General features: G+C 33.3%; 3 protein-coding genes across 3 annotated transcripts; 2 read left to right on the top strand and 1 right to left on the bottom strand.

The window, feature by feature from the left end:
* Positions 1–682: 682 nt before the first annotated feature.
* LOC110799027 (ABC transporter B family member 15) lies at positions 683–11729 on the bottom strand. Its single transcript, XM_022004228.2, has 7 exons — positions 11321–11729; positions 6455–6509; positions 5651–5829; positions 4764–5221; positions 3468–4008; positions 2421–3323; positions 683–2340 (listed from the first exon to the last, which is right to left on the bottom strand). Exons 1-7 carry the CDS (start codon positions 11552–11554, stop codon positions 946–948), a joined length of 3765 nt encoding a protein of 1254 aa, XP_021859920.1. The 5' UTR covers positions 11555–11729; the 3' UTR covers positions 683–945.
* Positions 11730–17679: 5950 nt separating this feature from the next.
* On the top strand, positions 17680–20888 carry LOC110799039 (uncharacterized). The gene is made up of 5 exons (XM_056834141.1): positions 17680–19961; positions 20047–20355; positions 20441–20537; positions 20614–20706; positions 20865–20888. The coding sequence occupies exons 1-5, from the start codon at positions 17680–17682 to the stop codon at positions 20886–20888; spliced, it is 2805 nt and encodes a 934-aa protein (XP_056690119.1).
* A 752-nt stretch (positions 20889–21640) lies between these two features.
* LOC130465398 (uncharacterized) lies at positions 21641–24226 on the top strand. Its single transcript, XM_056834140.1, has 8 exons — positions 21641–21866; positions 22284–22346; positions 22433–22827; positions 22911–23123; positions 23245–23340; positions 23425–23523; positions 23611–23880; positions 24053–24226. The coding sequence occupies exons 1-8, from the start codon at positions 21641–21643 to the stop codon at positions 24224–24226; spliced, it is 1536 nt and encodes a 511-aa protein (XP_056690118.1).
* The last annotated feature ends 357 nt before the right edge of the window (positions 24227–24583 follow it).

The following is a 24583-nucleotide window of genomic DNA, read 5'->3' as shown; positions in this document are numbered from 1 at the left end:
GAGAGATCTCCAAAACCCTAATCTCCACCTCTCATACACCGATTATATAAGGAAATTTAGCCAATTTTTTTAAAAAAATACACAAATCAGCTAATATCTTCCCGTACACATAACTGAACAATTAATTGGAAATAAGGAAAATTAAGAGTATTCAACAAGATAGAATAAAGGAAAGAAAGAAATCAATATAAGAACAATTATTCACTTTCAAATTTCGTGATAAATCTATGATAAAAAATGAAAACATTACACATATGAGTGTTCGAACGTAGAAAATGGAAACATTACACATTGAGTGTTCGAATTATACGTAGTACACAATTACACAATACGTTAACGATGATATTTAACTTTACTTATAATCAGGAATTCGAAGAAGATATTTTGAAGAGGTATTTACATCTTATGAATTTATTCATTTTGATCTTAATTTTTCAAGTGAAATGGCAAAAAGAATTTTGTTATTTACAACATGATATCTACAAAATTAAATTATCCACGTAGTTAATTTTGTAGTTTCAATTTTTTTTAGACCATCATGAATCTAGTACTTAGTTTTGAATAGTTTTGTAGTTTCTTACTTGGGGTTTTATATTTTACATAAGACACAAGTATTATTTGGATACATTTTGGTATCACCATACAATAAACACTGTAGTTAATATAGATGTTGTTTGGGTGTCCAATTGGACCTGCTGCCAAAAAACAAAAAACCCATTGGCCAAATACAACATAAAAATTCTTGTCATAGGAATGAAATTGGGGCATGGGCTTGGGCCAAGAACTAGTTGATTAAATATTCCAATATGACTTAGTACATTATCCATACAAAGGTTCTAATATGTCTGAAAAATGATACCAGGATATTGAATAACATGGTCCTATTAATTTATTCAACAAATTTGTTACGGTAAGCAATGAGGTATTGCACAATTCCTAAATTTCTTAATCTGAAAGATGTGGTGTTCTTTGAAGATTGACCAAAGAATAATAAGGTCCTTTGGGTCCTTTAGCCAAAAGAGAGGAATGTGTACCTTTCTCTATAACTTTGCCTTTATCTAAGACCGCAATAAGATGACAATTTTGAATAGTGCTCAACCTATGAGCCACTACAACACTAGTCCTACCAACCATTACTCTTTCAAGTGCATCTTGCACTATCTTTTCTGAATGACTATCCAGTGCACTTGTGGCCTCGTCTAACAATAGTACTCCCGGGTTTCTTAGAATAGCTCTAGCTATTGCGATTCTCTGCTTTTGTCCTCCTGATAATTGAACACCTCTATCACCACACCATGTATCAAACCCGTCTTTTAGTCCTGATATGAAATCATAAGCATTGGCTGCTTTTGCAGCCTCCACAATTTCAGTTTCATCCACATCATCACTGGCTCCGTACATTATATTCTCACGTATGGTACCTGCAAATAATGTAGGCTCTTGGCTTACCAGAGCTATATGCTTTCTTAGTGACCTAAGGTTGTACACTCGTATATCACGTCCATCTATTTCTACGGATCCCTTGAGAGGATCATAGAATCTTTCAATCAATCCAATTATTGTCGACTTACCTGATCCACTCTGCCCCACCAGAGCCGTTGATTTCCCGGCATCAATCTTGATTGAGAAGCCCTTGAAGATGAGTACATCAGGCCTAGTTGGATATGAAAAGTCCACATTTCGGATTTCTATGTGACCGTGACCGTGACCGTGACCGGTTATTTTCTCCGGAACATATCCTTGTATATTGTCAGGATCAATCTTGGTATTACGGTCTAGGACTGCAAACACAGATGCAACAGCATCCGCTCCCTTAGCAAGGTCTGTAGTCATGCTACCAGCATCAGCAATGACACGACCTGTGCTCACTAGAATCATGAAGGTCTCAAACAATTCCTTGGCAGTGAGGTATCCTTGAGAAATTAGCTTACCACCATACCAAAAATCCATAGCCCAAGCACAAATGTTCAAGCCCTGGGAAGTCCCCAGACCAAAACCTGCGTACCATGACTGTCGTATACTTTCCCTTCTAGGGCTTTCCTGAGCTTTCTCGAGCATTGCTAATATTCTAGCCTGGGACGAGAATGCAGTGACAGTACGGAGGTTGGATACAGCTTCAGCAGCCAACTTGCTGCTCTCATCTTGTGCCTTGATTGCCTTCTTTGACATGTTCTTCAATAGAACTCTTCTTGTGTAGAAACTAATTATGATAAGTGGTTGAATTGCTATCATCACAATAGCCAGCCTCCAAGCAATGATTAAGCCCATTGTAAATGCAACTACAACTGCTGAAATTGTTTGGACTACAAGAGCCAATCGATCTCCCACCAAAGATCTTACCTACAAACAAAACACAATTATATAGGGTTGAACTAGTAAGCAATTAGTGAAACTCTTAACGTTTTAAGTGGATAGCTTACCACATTGGCATCCTTGGCCAGCCTAGAGCAAATAGTACCAGTACTATTTTCATCTCGATCGAACCATCCAACCTCGAAAGTCAGCATTCTGGAAAGCATCTTCTCTCGCACCCTTTTAGTCAACAACTCTCCCATGTAGGCGAAATTGTAATGCTGAACTATATTCACTATCAATGTTAACAAAGCCAATCCCAGAAAACAAGAAGCGTAAATCGTAGTCTGTCTCTTAATCTCTTTGTTATCTTGCAAAAAATACACAGATATCATAGACCCCATAGCAAATGAATATAGTGGTTGGACTGCACCAAAGACCATGGCAGCAATACACCCGTAAGTAGCTTGTTTCCACTCAGGTAAGTTCAAAGCTAATAACCTTTTAAATGACGGAGCAGGCAACTTTTCTTCAGCCATGAGCTCACTATCAACTTGATTGGCGGAGTCATGAACTGAGTTAGCTGAGCTTGAGCGACTCACCAATGAGAGCCTACGACTACTTGTGCTATATCTGGATTCCATATTGTTGAAAATGGATGAGTTCGAAATGCTTATTCTCTCATCTTTATAATTAGATTTTTCCATCTGTTGTAAGCGGACTAATGAAGTGTATACCCCATCATTGTTTTGTATTAACACATCATGGGAACCACTCTCCATCACCTGTCCATTCTGGATAACTGCAATAGTGTCGGCATTTCGGATTGTAGAGAGGCGGTGTGCAATGACTATTGTAGTTCGCCCCACAGCAGCCTTGTCAAGGGCTTCTTGGACAACCCGTTCTGATTCTGAATCTAACGCGCTAGTTGCCTCATCTAGAAGAAGAACGCGAGGTTTCTTTATTATGGCTCTTGCTATTGCAATTCTTTGCTTTTGTCCTCCTGACATTTGGACTCCTCTTTCTCCAACCTGCACCCATGGTAAATATATGAAAAACATATCACTTGATATTTATCATGTTAAATTGTTAAGCACTTGAGAGTTGAGATGAATATATATATATATATATATATATATTTCAAGAAACAGTTGTTTAATATGAGAGTTAATTACCTGCGTGTCATAGCCCAGAGGCAATTGGCTAATGAAATTGTGAGCATTAGATGCTGTTGCAGCTTGAATAACCTCCTCCATAGTAGCATCTTCTTTGCCAAAAAGTATGTTCTCCTTAATTGTAGTGGCAAAAAGTGCAGGTTCTTGGCTCACTAACCCCATTTGTGATCTCAACCACTTGAGTTGGAGCTTATCAATAGACACCCCATCTAACAGTATCTGCCCACCAAGTGGATTATAAAACCTTTGTAGCAAAGCTACTGCAGTTGATTTACCCGAACCACTTCCCCCAACTAAAGCCACTGTCTTCCCTGCAGGAACTTGCAGTGACAAGTTGCAGAAAATTACTGAGTCTGGTCTTGAAGGGTATGCAAAATCAACATTCTTAAACTCAACCTCCCCGGAAATATTGTCCAAGGTAAGCCCGTCCATTCTTTCGGAATCTATTTCCGGTACCCTCTTTATTACTTCCATAATTTTCTCCCCGGCTGAAGCAGCTTCAGATAAGTACTTGATGTTTGATAAACCAGAACCAAGAGCTCTATAGATAACATCCAAATATCAATAAAATAAAATAAAATTAGCAAGTCTCTACATTAGTTAGTAATGCCAATCTGACATAAATTATTTGCAAAATTTAACGATGACATGAATTTTATTTTGTCTAACCAACACATGAAGATTAAAGAGTAGTCAGGTTTATCTATTTTCTAATTGTAAATTAAATCCATGCAAGTTCTATATGTTCTCCACAAGAGAGCACATCCTAAGTAACATTACAAAGTTTGAAACCACAGCAAGTTATGCAAGCTAAGCACACTAGACATAATAGGAAAAGCAAACGAGTTTAATAGTTTTAAGTTAATCATTGTCCCAAAGTCAAATAAAAATACTATCTGAAAGTCTTCCCTATAAACCATCCAAAATGCTTCCCTGTTGTTTTTTTTCCCTTTATTCTTGTTATTCCTTATGTCTCTCAGGTACTCTACTTTTCCTCAATGATAATTGCACTTTTCAACAAAGATTCCTGTGGTACTGTGGAGTGGCATAAGTTACATGGTATTGATTGTGTAAATCAGAATTAAATAACACATATACGGACATGACAAAAGTTAAAGTTGATCCTCTTGCCATTACCGCCCTTTTATTGTGAGATAATATATATTATTGTAACCAAAAAAAGGGGGTTTAAGCTTTTGTAATTGAGACACCGCATCTCTAATGATGCACTATATACAGTTTCTTAAGCCTGAAAACATTAAGGAAGAGCTAGTAATAAATGGGAAAGGAACTTACAGTCCTCCAACAGAGAGGGCAGCACCAACGACAAAGACGGTACCACCTTTAGCACCATGGTACATGACAAGCTTGCTACCATACCAAGTACTAAAAGCCCAAACCGCAAAGCTAACACCATTGCTACCAATGGCGACACCCTTAGCCAAACCTTGCTTGAGCCCTAACTTCACTGACCCTTCCAAAGCTGTTGAGAACTTGGCCATTGTTTTATTTTCTCCTACAAATGCATACACTGTTCTTATACAAGATATTGCTTGCTCTACTACGCTCCCGGCCTTGTTATATTCAACAGTCAGCTTTCTAGCCAACCCCATCAATATCCTTCCGTACAGCAACCCTGGAATTATGAGAAGAACTACGAAAGGGAATCCCACTATTGCAAGCTTCCATAACAATACGAATGCTGCTACATAGCTTCCTATGAAAGTCGACGTGTTCATCACAAAATTTGGTACCTATACAATTAATAAACTTGTTAATCCATTTTTTCAAACATGTTTAATAGATATCCTCTATTGGTTTAATAAACTTGTTAATCGATCTATTGCCGCTATTGGTTTGTACAATCTGTAACGAACCTCGTTTTTCAATACTATATATATATATAGTAGACACTTGACCGTCGAATCATGATAGATATGTTTCCTTTGAAAACAAAATTTAACAAATGATAGAAATTAATTTGATATAGTAGTAGAATTCAATCATAACATCCTGGATATATGAGTTATACATGCATAAAGGGTAGGAATTATTAATTTAAATGTATATGACCTACATGTATATATATTATGTTCTAGACCATTCTTCACATGGTATCACTATCAGGAGTCAAATTCTAGTGATATGAATATATGATAATAATTATAATTAAGCAGGCTTACCTTTTCACTTATAACATCTTGGATGGTAAGGCTATCACTAGAAACACTAATAATAACTTCAGAGGTACTACCAACATGCATATCAAAGTAGCCCACATCTTGCCTCAACACTGCCTTCAAGTACCTATATCTCATTCTTGTAGCTTGTCTTTCTGCTGTCCTTGTCCAACAAAATCCCTCTGCCAACACAATTTATTATTGATTTTAGATACTCCGATCCGTAGTTAATAGTCTACCGAAATACTCCCTCTGTCCCATAATGTTGTTCTAGTTTAGTTTTTTACACTATCCATTATTAAAAATAATTTTCTAAATTTATTTTTTATTATTTAAGAAAAAACATATTCATTTGGCATCTTGTTTGATTCATCTCAATTACGTAGTATTACTTTAATATATCAAATTTTTATTATTATGTAATTAGAGATAAAAATAATATAAAATATGCACTTGGACAACATAAAATATAGAAACTGAAACATCATATGAAAGAGAAGAAGTACAAAGTACATACTCGTAATTAGGGATCTCAAACTATATATGTGACGACTATTAATTCCCAACAATCGTAACTCGTAAGGGATCTGGACTATGTAACGACTATTAATTCCCAACAATCTTAAGGGGTCTATTATTTCCAGACACAATATATAATGCTAATCCAAAGATGATCTTTTGATCGCTAGTTTACCTAACAAATATATAAAAAGTCAACAAATGTAAAATAAAAGAAGTCAAAGTATGTGATTATTTGATACCCCGTATCGTACTAGTAAATAAAATGAAATACAAGTGTACACGCACCAAGGAAACAAAGTACCCATGCTCCTGCTCCAACCATACATAAAACTGCTGCATTCTGTCACCAAAAATAATAAATAAAATAAATTCAGATAACTTTGAAAAAAATAAAACACAAATTCTTATTTACAAATCAGAAACTTTTGTGTAAGACCGTCTAACGGTTAGACCACTTTTTTGGTACTAACTAAACTAGTGTAAACATAACTAAAAGTAATAAAATCATAACTAATTGAATAACAAAATAGTTAAGGTATAAAGATAAATAGTTAAATTTATGAGTCGAATAGTTATTATTTTATTAACTAAAACTCATAAAATCTTAACTAATTGATCTCATTGCTTAACTAATCAGTTTCATTGTTTAACTAATTAGTTTGGTTGCATAACTAATTGGTTTCGATGCTTAACTAATTAAATTTCAGACTTAACTAATTGGTTTCAGTGGTTAACTAATTAGTTGTTCCAGTGTATAAAAGTGGTTTAACCGTTAGACCGTCTTTCCTAAAAGTTTGTATTTACCAATGGTGTACATTAAATATTGTACACTAAACCAATATTGTACATTAAATATTGTACACCGGAGTGAAAGTTAAACAAAAAAGCTTAAAGTTACCCTTTATATAGGTAAAATTTATCTATATTTTAGTGATAAATTTTTCATTTAAATAAAAATTATTTCTTTAAAATCACTTGCATGGTATAAAATTAACCATTTAGCTCTTTAAAATGTTTTTTATTTTTTTACAACATAAAAGCTAATAAAAATATATTAAAAATTAGAAAAAAAATATGTAAAAGTTACAAAATAATTGGATAAAAGTTATCTTGGTATACAATAAATGTATAAATTATGCGTGCAAGAACTATAAAATATAAGTAGAAAAATAGCAACTTGGTCTTATGGAATTGTTTGTTACACTAATAAAGTTGATTCTCTTTTTGCTTTTGATTATTCAAGATCAGAAGATAAGTAGTGCATAACTTCTTAAAAAAATTATTATTTCAAAAAGAATCTCATGAATTGTATAAAATTCAAAGCTTACAAGCATGCTCTTGTAAATATTCTTAGCAATATCATTGTGTCTGCATATTTAATGTAAAAGCAAAGAAAGAAGGAAAATCCACTGTGGGATAATTTGAATTCACGTACTTGAGATTGTGAATTGATACTATTGTCCCATGCACATTGAGGAAGCAGGGTATGTCGTGATAGAGAATGCATGACTAAAGTATAAACCTAGCTAGTACGGAGTACGTTTAAGATGGAACCATGTACTCATAGTATTATACTCCTAATCTTTACTAAACCTCACAACTCGGTCAATCAAAATAACTATGTTTGAAATGTAAATTTGTAATGTAAATATTCTATTGATACTTGGAAAGTTTATGATTAAATCCTATCATTGCTCGTGATTTCAAAAAAACATGTGAAACAGCCATAATTAATACTCACTAAGCTTCTTTTTTAGAGTGGAATTGAAGAGGTCGATAACAAAGACAATATAGTATATAATCAATTAGAGTGGAGTACTAGCTACCACCTCTACTCATAGTGCCACAACTGAGGATTTAGATTCTTACAAAATACGACCGTCGTTATTTCTATGTTTCTCGATAAATGTATTATTTTAACCGGATATATTTTTAATAATTTTATACTAGTAAAAGATTAAAATATGTATAGAGATTCATTTGACAACTATTCAAGTAATGACAATTAACCTTATAAAATGTGATCAAAGTTAGTATTCAAATAATGTAAAAAAAAAAAAAAGACAATGTGATGCATCTATTTTTGAGAGAAAACGGAAAAAGTATATAAGACAATTTATTTAGAGTGACGCTACATTAAGAGGCAAAATAGTACGTAATATCAACCAAAAACAATAAATACAAGATTCTTTTTGTACAATGAATTACCATTAGTATTGATCTCGTGCCATGCACGGCTTTTGTTATGTTTTAAAGGTAAGTTTTAATTTTTCAAATTCATTAAAAAAGTGTAAATGTATTTCATTTCGTGTCACTAAGAAAACAGTGAAGATATAAATTTAAATCGGTATATTACTTGAAATTAATAGAAAATATGAAAGATAAAGGGGTATGAAATTTATTGGAGGTGAAGGGTATGAAATTTTTTGGTGGTGAAGGGGCATAAAATGTTTTGATGGTGAAAGAACATGAAATTAAAAAAGGAAAGAGCATGAAATTTGAAAAAAATATTTTCAAGTAGGGACACATGACACTCCAATATTTTTGCAAATATGTCTGCTGCTCCCTCCGTATTTATTTAAATGATACACTTGATCGGGCACCGGTATTAAGAAAAAAAATTGAATGAAATAAAGTAATAACACAAGTGGGGTTGGATAGATATTTTAATAAGTAAAATATGTGGGGATCATGTCATTTTAGGGGGTGGGGGTGGAGTGTAGTCATGAAATTATTTGTTTAATATGGTGGTGGGACATACGATATATTAGATAGACTATTTAATTAGATGATGGAGTTGATAAGTTACTAAAAATGGCAAATATATCTCTTAAATAAATACGGTCGAAAAAAACAAGTGTATTCCTTAAACAAATAAGGAGGGAGTATTAAATATTGTATAGATTTGGCATTTAAAGAAAGAAGATCGATATATTGACTATACCCTATAAGGAAATAACATTTCAATAATTGTTCTACATTATATAAAGTAGGATAAGCTATTAGATCTTAGACAACTACAAGCACTACCGAGTGTATCGCCGAATCGCCGGTAGTCCACCGGTCATGCACCAACGCATTAAAAAGATGAAAAATGATACTTTGAGTACTATTCTATTATGAATAAAAAATTGATATATCATATATCCAGCCTCATAAGAAAATATAAATTTTTTTTTTTTTTGAGGGAAGAAAATATAATTAGAAACATTCTGTATTATTAACAAATAATAATATAATAATATTTATGATAGACGATTAATTTTATCATATATTTTTTCGGTTTCATAATAAGTGCAATAGTTGAGTGACATATACTAACTTTGTTTCATAATGTTCTTTACATTTTGCTTTATTTTATTTTTTGACATAAAATTTTACTATCTTATCCCTATTACTGCACAATATTTATAAGTTTCCGCTCACTTTCTCTTAAAGTAATCATTTTTTTTCCTTATATACATCCATCTTTTTACCCATCTACCATACTTCATACTTTTATTATATTCATCCACAGTTTTACACATTTTCCTACTTTGTTTTAATATTGTGTAAATAGTAAATGTAAATATCATTTTGAAATGGAGGTAGTATGTTAATATACCCCTTTGATCATCAGTATCGCTAATTTCTATTCAGATATTATGAAAATATACATTGTGCTTAATCCAACAAAAAAATTATACGATAACACTTTTTAATATACTACGTATATTATTAAAAAAAACAAGTTGTAGTTACTCCCTCCGTCCATTTTATTCTTTGCGCTTTACGTTTCTAATGTCCCATATTAATCTTTACATTTAGAATCTCACAATTTCCCCATAGTTATATTTTGGATAAAAGTGAAAATATTGCCGATAAACGTAATTTGCATTGTAATATAGGCCTGCTAAGATATTGTAATTGAGCTGGGCCCAATGCCCCATCATTGCAATAAAATATCTCAAATTATCAAAAAAAAAAAAAACGTAATTTGCATTGTTTAAATATAAAAACGGGAAAATCTCTATAAACATTAATCTATACTAATATATTAAAAGGCGTTTTGAAAAATGTATACGTGTCACGTAGATCTCTCCTTATTACGCCAAAAAACATCCAACAAGGATCGAACACCAAACCTCTTTGTTAAAAGTTACATTTCTTACCATCTTAATCAACTACAACTTATGTAATATCTTCCCATATAATCCTATATATATATTCTTTTTACAATAAAAAATACATTGAATAAAAGTGAATGCAAAAAAATGAATGATTACTTAATTCATAAATGTACAATTATTACTTTGAAGAAAAGGATCCGACTTTGTTTAGATTTTTGGATATGGGATTTAATCGGGGAGGTTGTTGATCGACCACTAATCTTATATCACCACCGTAATTTGATGATGACACCATCTCTACGTGCACATATTTTATAAAAAATACCCGAATAAAAGTCAAAACCCGGGACAACGCCCGAGTTACATACTAATTAGTTGTTAAATCGCGCAAATGTGGATAATATAAAGGGGCCGGTGGACCAGTACTTTGTATGTGAATGCTTTACGCTAATTTAAAAAACATACTTCGACGTAGGAAGCAGCTAGTAACATTTAATGAAATATATTTAATTTATTCTGAGTATATAGATTTACTCTTTCTATCTCTTTTTGTTTATGTTTGGTATTATGCACGTAATTTAATGACTAATTAATGTGTATTGTGATTTTTTTATTTTAATTCAAACAAGGCAAATTTTTTCACTTTATCAAAAAATCGCTGGGAATATGTGAAAAATTTAATGTCTCAATCGAAAAGTGTGAGTGATTAGGGAGATGCCGAAATGAATTTAATTGATTAAAATAACCCTTGACTCAAATTTTAATAGAATATTAAGATATTTATGTGATAATAAAAAAAATTATAGAACAAAATGAGACACCTGAAATAAAATAGGGCAAAGAAAAAAAAGGGACGAAGAGAGTAGATTTTACGAGAAGCTCCCTTAACTTTTACAAAGAGATTAGATTGCAAATATAAAAAACGTTAAAATCATAAAACAATTATGAAACAAATAATTTATGTTGTTGAAAATGAAATACTGAAGAAAAATCCTGGAAAGTCTAGATAAATAAATGAAAAAGAAGAGTGAAATTATGAAACCTGATTAATATGGGAAGTAAAGGCATGAGGATCACTGAAATTGGAAGAACCGCCAATATTATTCATCAACTTACTAGTAACAACCAATGTCAACGGTAACGTGAATCCATCACCAACGGATCCGATGAAACCAAACAACATCAATATTAAATCCACACCGTCCGCATGCATAAATATACTCCATATTGATCCTTTCTTCTTCTTCCTCGTCGTCGAACCTCTCTTTTCATCCATTATTAATTAATAATTTACTAACAAATTAAATTATACTTCAAAAAAACAAACAACCCCTTATGAAAAATAAAAAGGAGTTTATTTGGAAGCTTTTTTTTGGGAGAACAGAGATGGTGTATGAAATCATAGTTAGCTTGTATGTAGTATATATAGCCGGGGAGACGGGGAGTTTGCTGTTTAAAGGGGGAGATAATACTTTTATAATGTGAGGGTGGGGTGGAGTTCCTGTTTTGGGGAATATAGATTTGGCATCATCACTATCATGAGTGCAATTACTATTTAATATTCATCTTGTCAATTTTTCATTAATGGAAAACTATGGAGGATTTCTATTAAACTTAAGTCTTTCTTCTAAATTATTTAATCTTAATTATTAACCTTATGTGATTGATATTTTTGTGTGAGACGATGAGTCTATTATCATACAATTAGACTTAGTGGTGGAAACCAACATAACAATGTTCGTGAACATTTCGAAATCAGTTCGATAAAAGTTCGGCTCGATCTCGATTCGTTTGTAAATGAACCAATTAAGCTAGCTTGAGCTGAAATTTATGGTTCGGAAACTAAATGAACCAAACTCAAACTCAATGGTTTTCAGCTCGAAAGCTCCCAAGCTTGTTAATTTAAGAATAATAATGCATATTTATGAGATTTTTATATATCGTTTAATACCATTATCCAAACTTTCAATTAAATGACAAATAAGGGATAATATTTTACATAACTTGTCCAAGTAAAATACTAATATAATGTTAGATTAAGAAAATTATTAGTAATATTAAAGTACCTGTTGGTATCGAATCAAGGCTGGAACAAGCTCGAAACTCGGCTCGAACTCGAAGAATTCAATTCGATAAGGATTTTAAATTAAGCTCGAGGTAAGTTCGAGCTCCAGTTCAAACTCGGGAAAAAATAACCAAATCAAGCCGAGCCTAATAAAATTCGGCTCGCTTCGGCCCGTGTCCACCCCTAGACCAATGATGTTTTCATTCACCTAAGGGTTAAAATCGAGAGTTTACATATCAAAATCGTTTTTTCCCTGAATAAACTTCTAAGACCGGAAAAACAGAGCAAATCAGCCCCCTACACCTATCATATGTTTTTAATTTATTGCCTCTTCTAATCTCATTTGTAAATTATATTGCCCGTATGACTTTACACACCAAAAAACAATAATACCGGTCATACAATATCCAGTTTAAAAATAATATGAGCATGTACGTACTTGTCAATGGGAATAGTTTATGTTGACCTATTTTGGATAAAATATGTTCAGATAAGTTAAGGTAAGTTACACAAAATAAGTTAAAAAAAAAATAAGATCGTATAAATAGATATAACTAGTATAATACCCGTGCGATGCACAGTTTACAATATAAATATTAAACTTTCATGAAATCTAAACTATATTTATAACCTTCTAACTAAAATTAACGATGGATAAATTTGTTATTGTCGCATTCCATATCTATTTTATTGAAGAAAAAAAAAACACATAACAGTATTGTAGATAAAATTATTTTCATTCTCTTTCATCACCCCTGTCAAACATAAAGTTATTCTCGTATACACTTTATTTCGATAATCATACCCACCTATCACTCGCCCTACGAGGGAGGATATACCGCTGGTAACCAGCAGGTATTTCACCCCACACCCACGCTAAAAGAAAAGTTGAATGAAAAGAAAAGAAAAAGTGGCCCACCCCCATCATCATCTACCTCTCCCTTTCTGCATTTTCAATCTCCCATCTTCTACCTCTCCCCTTCTGAATTTCCATTCTCCATCATCTTCCACTATCTCTCTCCATTTTCCTCTCCTACGCCAATTCCATCTTCCTCTAGCTTAAAAAATTGTGAAATAAATTCACCTGGATTTAACATCACTTGTGTAAATTCGTGTAATTATTAACATTATTATGATTTTAGAATGGTTAGATCTTGGAATTAGAATGATCGTATATATGGCTACAATATGTCATTTGGATATATTGTCATCAATTATTTGGTTACTGTTGTTGTTGTATTAAATACGTCATTGATTATTTGGTTACTGTCATCGTGTATTAAATTCCATCACTGATTATTTGGTTACTGTTGGTTTTGTTTTTCGTTTTCTAGCTGCGTTCTAGAATAATTATGTTTTCTAGTAAGAAACCGTCATTGTTTTTCTAAATATTTTCATTGTGTTTATAAAATACTGTCATTGGTTTTATAAATATTGTCACTGGTCTAGGGAAGTTAATTGTAATTTTGTTGACTTGTCAACAAAAACACGCGAAATGACTAAATTGCCCTGGGTTTGGGGTTAAAGGCCCGCTAACTACCAGCGTGTATCCTGTTAGGTTATGATACATATGACAATTCATAAATCATGCGGAAACAACCATTAAGCCAGGAATACATATTATTTACACATAATCATTTAGCATAGTTTAGATGCATACTCTTTGTTGCGTGCCTTCCCTAGCTGCGCCCGAACCAAACAAGAACAAGTCTTTAGGACTCCAAGTGTCGTCCCTCCGTAGATAGTCCACAGCACGTCCGGATCCGCCTAAAGATTGACCAACTAGAATCGCCCTTAAGGTACTATTATTTTCGGCACTTTTAGGCAAATGTGTGACTGAATTTTTCTCTCAAAAACTCACTTTTAATACTTGAAAACTCGTTGTAAATATGTGACCCTAGGCACTTATTTATAGAGTTTATGGAAAGGAATTATAATCCTATTAGAATACAAATCTATTTAATTATAACCCTACTAGGATTCTAATTAAACAAAGTTTATCTATTAGGATTAGATTTAATCATATTACGAATCCCGGTAGCCTTAGGATTCCGAGTAACACACACGAGTGGCGCACAAGCACCGCACGCCCGCACGCAGGCCTTGCGGCCCACGTCGAGCGCACAGCGCAAGGCCCACTGTCGCAGCCTTGTCCGCGCGCGCGCCCAAGCTTCGGTTGGGCCTGGCTTTTGCGCTGGGCCTGGTCGTATGCTTGGCGTGTGGTTGTTGCGCTTGACTTGCTGGGCGATGGCCCGGCTTCGTGTTGGGCCTTCGTCTGGCAGGCCTCGTCCGATGCTAATTCGTACGATACGCTTCCGATTAAATTCTCGATTCCGGAATTCATTTCCGATACGAACAATATTTAATATTTCCGATTCCGGAATTAATTTCCGTTTCGAACAAATATTTAATATTTCCGTTTCCGGAATTATTTTCCGATTCCGATAATATTTCCGATTCTGACAATATTTCCGTTTCCGGCAATATTTCCGATTCCGGCAATATTTCCATTTCCAATAATATTTTCCGATACGTACCATGTTTCCGTTTTCGGCAACCTCTACGACTTGGATAATATTTATATTTCCGATACGATCCATATTTCCGTTTCCGGCAATATCATCGTTTCCGAAGTATTCATTTCTTGCCTGTGACGATCTCAGCTCCCACTGAAACCAAGATCCTTCGATTCCGAATATCCATAGATGGAGTATTTAATGCCATTAAATACTTGATCCGTTTACGTACTATTTGTGTGACCCTACGGGTTCAGTCAAGAGTAAGCTATGGATTAATATCATTAATTCCACTTGAACTGAAGCGGCCTCTAGCTAGGCATTCAGCTCACTTGATCTCACTGAATTATTAACTTGTTAATTAATACTGAACCGCATTTATTAGACTTAACATTCACTACAAAAAAAATGACTTTTACCAACAGAAATCTACCAATAAATAATTTATTTGTTGGTAATAGTTAGTATTACCAATAGATATTATGTCTGTTGGCTTCAACAAATGAGGTCCTACAAAACCTAATTTTTTTACCAACAAAAACCTCTTATCCGTTGGTAGAAAAAAATGTGTACCAACAAAATTTTCACCAACACATTAGATTGTTGGTAATATTGTTTTGCACTTTTGCAAATTTCACAACCCGCTCAAAATTTCCAAATGTCCCGCTCCAGCACAATATCCTAGGATTTGAAAGAATAAAAAATCCATTTTTTATTAGGATGGTTACACCAATTTCAACTTTCTAGAACTATACTAGCATTTCCAATTTCAATTACACCAAAACCCTTCTTCTTCTTCTTCTTCTTCTTCTTCTTCTTCTTCTTCTTCTTCTTCTTCTTCTTCTTCTTCCTCTTTGCCTCAGTTCTCTGATTTTTTAGCCATCGGCATGGAAAATTCACATTGAATTCATCTATTTCCTTTCCTATTTTTCATTATTTTGCTAAAACAAATTATAAACAAGGCTTTGGTTAAATCGGCAAACCCTAGTTCTGAACGCAATCTTCCGACGCCTTCGATTTTCGGTGATTCAACCTATTTTCCTTTCCAATTTTTCCCTTCTTTAGTTTCAATTTTCTGTATTTTCTTGTTGCAGTTTAAGTTGCCTTTCATTTTATGATTTCTTAGTGTTTTTTATACTTCAATTAACAAGGAGGTTTTGTCCCTTGCTTCTTTTAGGATTGGGTTTTGGATTGATATCCTTCTTTCGTGATTAAGGAAACTGAATTGGAGAGGCAGCCTCAGTAATTTAAGCGCAAAGCGTTTCCAATCGACTATAAATTTTTTCAGGTAAAACCAATTTATAATTAGGTAAATTGATTCTAGTTTAATTGAATTATAAGTAAGCGATTGAGTATTCATTGGATCAGCAACCTGAATATTTTGATATGTTTAGTTGCGATTTATGATGCTTGGTTTTGATGTCGTATAATTGAATGAAATTTGATGTTTTATGCGACCTTTGATGACAAAGGTCACCTGGCAGAATTTCATATATTCTGTCTAGTAGTCCACCAGTCGGTAAAGCATTGTCCAACAATTGTTAAGTAATCAGCCGAGTAGAATAGAACACTAATAATACGAAACAAGAATCCACGATGTGAAATTACAGATCTGGCTTCACCAGGGTCCATAATGGAACTTTTCTCTCACTCACACTTCATTTTTGCACGCAATGAGGAAACCATCATCAAGGTGGTACAAGCTGCACTATAAATTTGTTTTTAAGCTGCAAGTTACAACTACACTAACTACCAAGCTTTATATTTATTGTTTGGTTAAGTATCATTTTGTAAATTGAGGGGTTTATAGTATTGGCTGAATGGGCATAAAATTTAAGATTTCTTGCACCCAAATACCCTGTTGGTCTCTACAGACATTCGCAAGACAAGGGGGGGGGGGGTTTGTACTTTGTAGCATGAGTCCAGGTGGGTAGTATTTACTTTTATTCCCCCATGTTATAGTTTAGTGACTCTTATATAATCAGAGGCAATGATGATGAATTTAGAGTAATATCAACCAATGTTGTTCTTTTTAGCAACGCAACATTTTCTGTTTATTGTTCTGTGATTTTTTTTAATAAAAGATACTTGTGGATCTGTAGAACCCTTTTGGATACCATTTTTTATTTTAATCACTGATGTGCTCCTGCCCCTAAAATTGGAAGGCTCACCCTAACTTTTATTGATCGAGCGGTTGGAGCATATACCACTATCTATTTCTCATTCTTGCATTTCAGTGATGTTGCTCTATAACTTTTTGCATCTAAAATAGGTCTGACTTACAGTAGATAATACAATGTAACAACTTTTATAATTTGTAAAGTAAAGAATTAATTTGGTAAAACATTGATTTTTATGTTAATCAAGGGGGCTATTTGTTTAAAAATTGATAGACTCCCTCTGTCGCTTATTGTTTTCTCCACTTCTTTCACTTTTTTTAAAGGTTTAATAGCGAGGTATTTTTTTCGTTAACTTATATTTTGTTTCTTGATTTTAATTCATGTATTTGTCATAGGTGTTTTTAAGGTGGTATAATAGAGAGACAGTTGGCGATTGAAAGATTTACAACTATACATTGAAGTTTGTATTCGGGTAATGTTCTTCTCCCTTTATTTATTTATTTATTTATTTATTTATTTATTTATTTATGTGGCATTTATATACACTTGATGTTTCATACTAATTAAAATAATAAAATGTTTGTTATCATAAACTTAGATTGACCATATATTAATTTTTTTTTATTTTTTTTTAATATTTGTTAGTTTCTTGTGTTGGTGTGTTGATATTTTTAAGATTGATTAATAATGTAGGATTCTCATGGATTTGTTTCTGGACAAGAGTTGGGTGAAATTAAATAGAGCTCGAGAAGAGTATAGGAATGCTTTAGTTACTTTTTTGGATCATGCATTTGCTACTTCTGCTGTAGAGAACAAGATTGCTTGTCCATGTGGAAATTGTGCCAATCGCTTTTATCATGAAAGAGAATTAGTTATGAAACACATGATCATGAAAGGGATGGATATTGATTATCAGAAATGTATTTGGGTATTTCATGGAGAACCTAGGGTTTGTGATGATGATAATTTTTTATACAACAACTCTACTGATGTGCCAAATAATTCATGTAACAATGATATTCTTAGAATGGTGGAAGATGCTTTCGAATTTCATGAACCATCAAGTAGCAGTACACCAAGTATGAATGATGAAGCAAAAACATTTTTTAAGTTAATTGATGATGCTAAGCAACCTTTATACCCTGGTTGTGAAGAATTTTCCAAGCTTTCCTTCACTGTTGAAATGTATCATTTGAAATGTTTGTATGGAGTATCTAATGTGGGTTTTGATGCATTCGTAAAATTATTTAAAAGAGCTCTTCCTAAAGATTCCGCATTGCCAAATTCTTTCAATCAGATGCAAACTATCATTAAGAAACTTGGTTTGGATTATAGAAAGATTGATGTGTGTCCAAACGATTGTGTTCTTTTTTGGAAAGAAAAAATTGGTTTAGATAAGTGTCCTGTTTGTGATGAATTGCGATGGAAGACAACAGATGACGGTTCAGTAATTAAATTAGCTAGTGGTCAAAAGGTGCCAAAAAAGGTGTTGCGTCATTTTCCTTTGATACCCAGGTTGAAAAGACTGTTTATATCATCAAAAACTGCCCATTTAATGAGATGGCATGCTGACGAGCGAGAAGATGATGGTAAGTTGAGGCATCCAGCAGACTCTACTGCTTGGAAATGTTTTGATGAAAGGTATCCTACTTTTGCCAGTGATGCACGTAATGTTAGGCTTGGTTTGAGTAGTGATGGATTTAATCCATTTGGAATGATGAGTAGTCAATATAGCATATGGCCAGTTGTTTTGATGGCTTATAATTTACCCCCTTGGTTATGTATGAAGCAATCTTATTTCATGCTTTCATTAATTATACCTGGACCAAAGGGCCCTGGTAATGATATTGATGTATTTTTAGAACCTTTAATTGATGAGTTACAATTGTTATGGGAGGTTGGCGTAGATACTTTTGATGCTTCAAAAGGTGAAACCTTTAGATTATACGGAGCACTGCTTTGGACAATAAATGACTTTCCTGCATACGGCAATCTATCTGGTTGGAAAACTAAAGGAAAATGTGCATGCCCTTATTGTAATATTGATTCGTGCTCGTTTTATCTTGAAGGGAGTAAAAAATTGTGTTATTTGTATCATCGACGTCTGTTGGATGATGATCACAGTTTTCGCCATGACAGTAGGTCATTTAATGGTCAAGTAGAATTGCGTCCTCCTCCTAAATTATGGACAGGATCGGAGTTGTTAAAGCAAATGGAAAATGTCGATGTTGTATATGGAAAACACCCTAGTATTCATAAGTTGAATAAAGAAACACGAAAGAGAAAGAGGGAAGATGACTTTGTTGAGGAAGTACCTTGGAAAAAAAAGAGTTTATTTTTTAGACTTGAATATTGGGAGCATCTTCTAGTGCGCCACAATTTGGATGTCATGCACGTGGAAAAAAATGTATCTGAGAAGATAATAGGGACACTTTTTGGGATTGACGGTAAAACAAAAGATACTAAGAAATCACGTATTGATTTAGAAAGAATGAACATAAGGCCTGATCTCCATCCTGTTACACTTAATAATAAGACATATATACCTCCTGCATGTTTCACATTAAGCAAGAAAGAAAAAGAAGAAATGTTGGGTATATTGGCTTCTGTTAGAGTGCCTGATGGATATGCAACAAATATTAGAAGGCGGATTATTGACGGTGAAATTCGAAACTTAAAAATCCATGACCACCATATCTTGATGCAACAACTGTTACCGTTGGCTTTGAGAAAAATGAAAAATAAGGATGTGAGTTACGTTCTGATTGAGCTGTGCAACTTTTTTAAGGAATTATGTTCAAAAGTGGCAACACCCGAGGATTTTGAGAAGCTAGAGAAGCGCATTGTTGTTATACTTTGTCACCTAGAGCGAATATTTTTGCCATCTTTCTTTGACATTATGGTCCACTTGCCTGTGCATTTACCTTATGAAGCAAAGATACTTGGTCCAGTTTTTCAACGTTGGATGTACCCAGTGGAAAGGTATGTTAATATGTTTGGTTGATTTAATTTTAAGTTATCTTAAATATATTTTTTAATTTTACGCAATCAATTTTCTGATTTTTAGGTACATGAGAAAGTTGGAATCTTATGTTGGAAATAAAAGCCAACTTGAAGCATCTATTGCTGAGGGAGCTCTTGCCGAAGAATGTCTTGGTTTTTGCTCGAGATATCTTCAAGATGTGCAATTAAGAGAAAATAGATCATCGAGAAATAATGATGATACTGATGATGTAGTGGTTGGAGGTTTGTCCATTTTCTCTTTGAAATGTCGTGCGATGTCAAAGAAAAGAGAGTTTAGGCCTGATTACTATGTAATCGAGCAAGCACATAGTTACATATTATCAAATTGCGAGGAAGTACAAGTTTATGCTCAGTAAGTTACTTTACACGTTCTTAAGTTTTACATTTTTTTTCTTAGAAATCTATTTAGTATACTACTAATTTAAATTTTTAATCAGGGAACATTACCAGATTGTTAGTGACATATATCGTAATACACCAGAGATTATTGATGATGCTCATAGAAAAGAATTTCCGAAATGGTTCGCCGATAATGTACGTAATACATTTACGTGCGTTTATGTTATGTTATGATTTTACATCTTACTTATGTTAAATTATGATTTCTCAGGTTGCGAAACATCTACCAAGTGACAGTTGTACAGCTAATGATTTGAAGTATCTTAGTATGTTCCCGAGCATGTGGATGAATATAATGACTAAGGTCACATGTAATGGTTATAGATGGCGTATTAAGAAAATTGACAAAGGGTGCGTGACACAAAATTCGGGAGTTCTTGTGAATGCCAAGACAAATATAGGAGAATTGGCATATTATGGAATTTTAACTGAAATTGTGGAAATGATGTATCCACATGGCAGGAGCGTGGTGTTGTTTCGATGTGATTGGGTAGACCCAATAAAAGGGGTGAAAAAAGATGAGTTGGGATTATTTACGCTTGTGAACCATAAGGCAATTTTAAAAACTGATGAGCCATTTGTCCTTGCTTCTCAAGTATTACAAGTGTTTTACGTTGCAGAGTCTAAAGAAAGAAATTGGCATGTTGCGATTGTAACTAAACCAAGAGATTTGTTTGAAATGGAGGAAGACATAATACCTGAAGTGGAGAGCTTGCAAGCTGATTTATCTAATTTGAATATAGATAAATTCAGCAAAGTTAGGAAAGATGTTCCAGGTGAATTTGTTGATGAGCACTTGGATAGTGTGCCCGGAGACAACAATGGAGATGAAATGAACTCAGACTATGATAGCAACGCAAGCGATGAGGATGACGACACGTTATATGATTATGAGTAGCTTTATGTGTTGTTGGAAAATGAACTCTAATGTAGACTTTTGCAATAGTGATTTTGAGAAGTTAAAAACGACTTATTTATTTTTATCATTTGGTTTATCTGTCTATTAATTTTTATATGCTTAAATTATATGTATTTTTTTTAATAATTTTTTTAACATATAAAACTTATTTTTTTTTATTGTTTGTGTGCAGATTAATTGACATCCATGGAAAAAGAATCATTGAAAAGGAAGATGATTACCACAGACAGCTTACTAGTACGTTTTTTTCCTCCCATTTTCTATGTTTCTTGATTTATGTATATATTTTCAGACTTGTTAATTTTTTTTTATGTAGAAGATGAGTGGAAAAAATATGAATTTGAATCAAAAGTTAAGGCGTAGCCCTAGGAATGAAAAAAGCAACACAAGCATTACGCCTACAACTTTGGCTCCTTCAAGAATACGACGATCATTATTCCCTGTACAAAAGGAAACTTTTGTATCTAATAAGGAACAGAATGTGCCTACACAAAAGACAACTTATGTATCTGATAAGGAAGGAAATGTGCCAACATCACAATCAGGTAATATGAAGTAATCACCATTCTATTAAACGATATTAATTAAAGCTACATATCTCATGAGGCTATATATATGTAAAAAAATTTCAGAAAAAATGGCCATTATGCGGTGGTCCATGCTTCTTAACAGCATGGGTAAGTCTTTTAAGTTTTAAATTAACAGACATTATTAGATAAAGTAGATATAATTTATGCATATTATTTTAACTTATTTCAACATTCATATTTTACAGTACAACGAAGAAATTAGAATTTACAACTTAATGTCTCAAGCTCTGGTACTTTTAGCCAACCACAAAGGAGAAACGACTTGTTGAATAATGAGGAGACCGGTAATATATCTACTCCAGATATATCTCACCATTATTTTATCTCTTTTTATTATATATATAATATAAGATGCATGGTGTTTTTATGCAGTCACCGGCTTAATTAACTCACAAGTGGATAGTCAACTAAGAAAATCGCAGTCTGACTCTCAATGTAAGTGCAATTGTAACTTATAACTATTTTAAAATTTGACCTTTTTTGTTAAAAATGTTAACTATTTGCATATAAACTGTTTTAAGGCTTGCAAAGAAGTTCTAGGATTATGAACACTTCGAGTATGTTAGAAGAGAATGATGGGCATGAAATTTCAAATGAAAGGTCGCGAGAAGATGAACAAAATCAGATTTTAACTCCCTTGACTTCACAAGGAGGCTATAATTGCACAAATAGGAGGAGAGTTAATGCAAGTAAACCAAAGAATATGAAGGGTCGTGGTGCCAACAAAACAAAAGTTCTAAAACAACCTATAGTTGTTGATGTGAATGAACATGGACAACCTATTGGTGATTCTGAGAGGCCACTGTCTTCACTAATTGGTTGTCTTGCACGTGACCCGAGAAGATTGCCATTAGATTGTTGGGACTGGAGATATATTAGTCAAGACAAAAAAGATCGTTTGTGGGAAGAAGTAAAGGTACAAAAATAACTTGTTGGTTACTTTTTTTTTTATATATATAGACATAATATTGTGTTTGAAGCTACTTATCTCTCTAATAGCAATCATACAAGTTCCCTGAAGAACGAGAGCCTTACGATTGGGCTATGAAGACGATGAATGCCGCATGGAGATTAGAAAAATGTGAACTGAAGATAAAGTATTTTGATGGAAGAACTCACAATAATGCACTAGCTCAAAGGTCACACATTGCACACATTCCTGATGATATGTGGAGAAACCTGGTGGAATTTTGGGAATCTCCAAAAGGCCAAGTAAGTATTGTTTATACTTTATACTTTATACTTGTAGTTCTTATACTTCAATAGAATAAATATTATGCATGTGTTATATGATTTTAGTGAAGTTTCAATGAAATTAGAACAAAAATTTCAGGAGAGGAGTAAACGTAATAAAGACAACAAGAGTAAGTCAACAATGTGTCATTATGCCGGGACAAAGAGTTTTGCACGTAGACGTGCAGAGAAGAGGGTACGGAATATAAAAGCTACATTTTACATTAATGTCTTTATTACTCATGCAAATTATTAATTTATAATTTTCTTTTTAAACCAGGAAAAGGATGGAAAAGAGCCAGATGCTCTTGATGTATGGCTTGATACCCATCAACCAAAAAAAGGTTCTCGACTTGATGATGCTTCAGCTATGACAAAGGTATGTTGTTTATGAATTTATGTCAACAATATGCATTTACAGTAGATCTGTAGCAGAATTTTTTACTTACTTTGACTCAATGACTAGAAATTGATTGAAGAAGATTTGGCTTCCCTCCCACAAAACACTTGTAATGACGAGGAACGTATGAAAATTTTCAAGAAGCATGTAGGAGAAGATAAAAATGGTTATGCAAAGACTTTTGGTTTGGGTGTGAAGGTTCCTCGTTCTCGTGCAAAAAGATGTGCTTTAGAAGAGGAGAGAGCTAAAAGAATCAAAAGTGAGAAAGAAGTTGAAAAATTGGTAAAGAAGCTTGACAAAGCAACAAATTTGATGAAAAAGTTTCTACAACTTCAGGTAACTAGCTCTACATTCTTGAATTATATTTTGTTGGACAATAAGTACCGAATCCAAAAGGCGAACAAGTTGTAAACAAATCATATTTTCTATTGAATTTGAATGATTTGGGGTAGGCCATCTAGATGAATTCTTATCACAATTTATCAAATGTGTATTATTTTATTTGTAGGGTATTTCAGATGACATTTGTTTGTCAAATGACGATGATGATCATGAGGAAAGTGTGCATAGTGAGGACCACAACGAGGAAAATTTAGAAGATGTGGATATTGAAAATGAGTATAATGAATCACGTCAATTTGACTGTGAAAATGCACTATTTGAAGATGAAGAATTGATGTAACCTTCTTACTTGTGTCATTTTGATGTTATGACACTTTTGGTTCCTTGTGTTGTGAAACAAGAATGTCCTAAGCTCTTTTGATGTGAAACAAAGATCCATTAGTTGGTTGTATTATTATTTTGTGGATGTTAAAGACTAATAGTTTATAATGACTTTTGAGTTGTATAATACATTTATAACAATTAACATTATGCAATGACCATGGAAAATTTGTTAATATATATGTAATTTCCATGGTACATTAAATTGTTGGTTAAAATAGTTAATTACATTATTTGTTGGTGAAAAACATGTTACCAATAGAAATATTTTGTTGGTAAATGTATCACCAATAGAGCATAATCCGTTGGTATATGT

This window comes from Spinacia oleracea, chromosome 1 (assembly GCF_020520425.1).
Source record: "Spinacia oleracea cultivar Varoflay chromosome 1, BTI_SOV_V1, whole genome shotgun sequence".
Classification (NCBI taxonomy): domain Eukaryota; kingdom Viridiplantae; phylum Streptophyta; class Magnoliopsida; order Caryophyllales; family Amaranthaceae; genus Spinacia; species Spinacia oleracea.
The sequence above is the reverse complement of the archived record's forward strand: the minus strand, read 5'-3'. Positions and strand labels throughout refer to the sequence as shown.

What these genes read in the sequence shown, in the direction of transcription:
- LOC110799027 (XM_022004228.2), bottom strand. Translation starts at nt 11,554, where the DNA reads ATGGATGAAAAGAGAGGTTCGACGACGAGGAAGAAGAAGAAAGGATCA. An exon ending in CTCTGGGCTATGACACGCAG is followed by an intron (nt 3,324 to 3,467) that starts GTAATTAACTCT and finishes CCATGGGTGCAG; the next exon opens with GTTGGAGAAAGAGGAGTCCA. An exon ending in TGGCCAAGGATGCCAATGTG is followed by an intron (nt 2,341 to 2,420) that starts GTAAGCTATCCA and finishes TTTTGTTTGTAG; the next exon opens with GTAAGATCTTTGGTGGGAGA.
- LOC110799039 (XM_056834141.1), top strand. Translation starts at nt 17,680, where the DNA reads ATGGATTTGTTTCTGGACAAGAGTTGGGTGAAATTAAATAGAGCTCGA. An exon ending in CGAAATGGTTCGCCGATAAT is followed by an intron (nt 20,538 to 20,613) that starts GTACGTAATACA and finishes ATGATTTCTCAG; the next exon opens with GTTGCGAAACATCTACCAAG. An exon ending in GGATGAATATAATGACTAAG is followed by an intron (nt 20,707 to 20,864) that starts GTCACATGTAAT and finishes TCCACATGGCAG; the next exon opens with GAGCGTGGTGTTGTTTCGAT.
- LOC130465398 (XM_056834140.1), top strand. Translation starts at nt 21,641, where the DNA reads ATGAGTGGAAAAAATATGAATTTGAATCAAAAGTTAAGGCGTAGCCCT. An exon ending in TGTGCCAACATCACAATCAG is followed by an intron (nt 21,867 to 22,283) that starts GTAATATGAAGT and finishes GTTTTTATGCAG; the next exon opens with TCACCGGCTTAATTAACTCA. An exon ending in ATGCTTCAGCTATGACAAAG is followed by an intron (nt 23,524 to 23,610) that starts GTATGTTGTTTA and finishes CTCAATGACTAG; the next exon opens with AAATTGATTGAAGAAGATTT.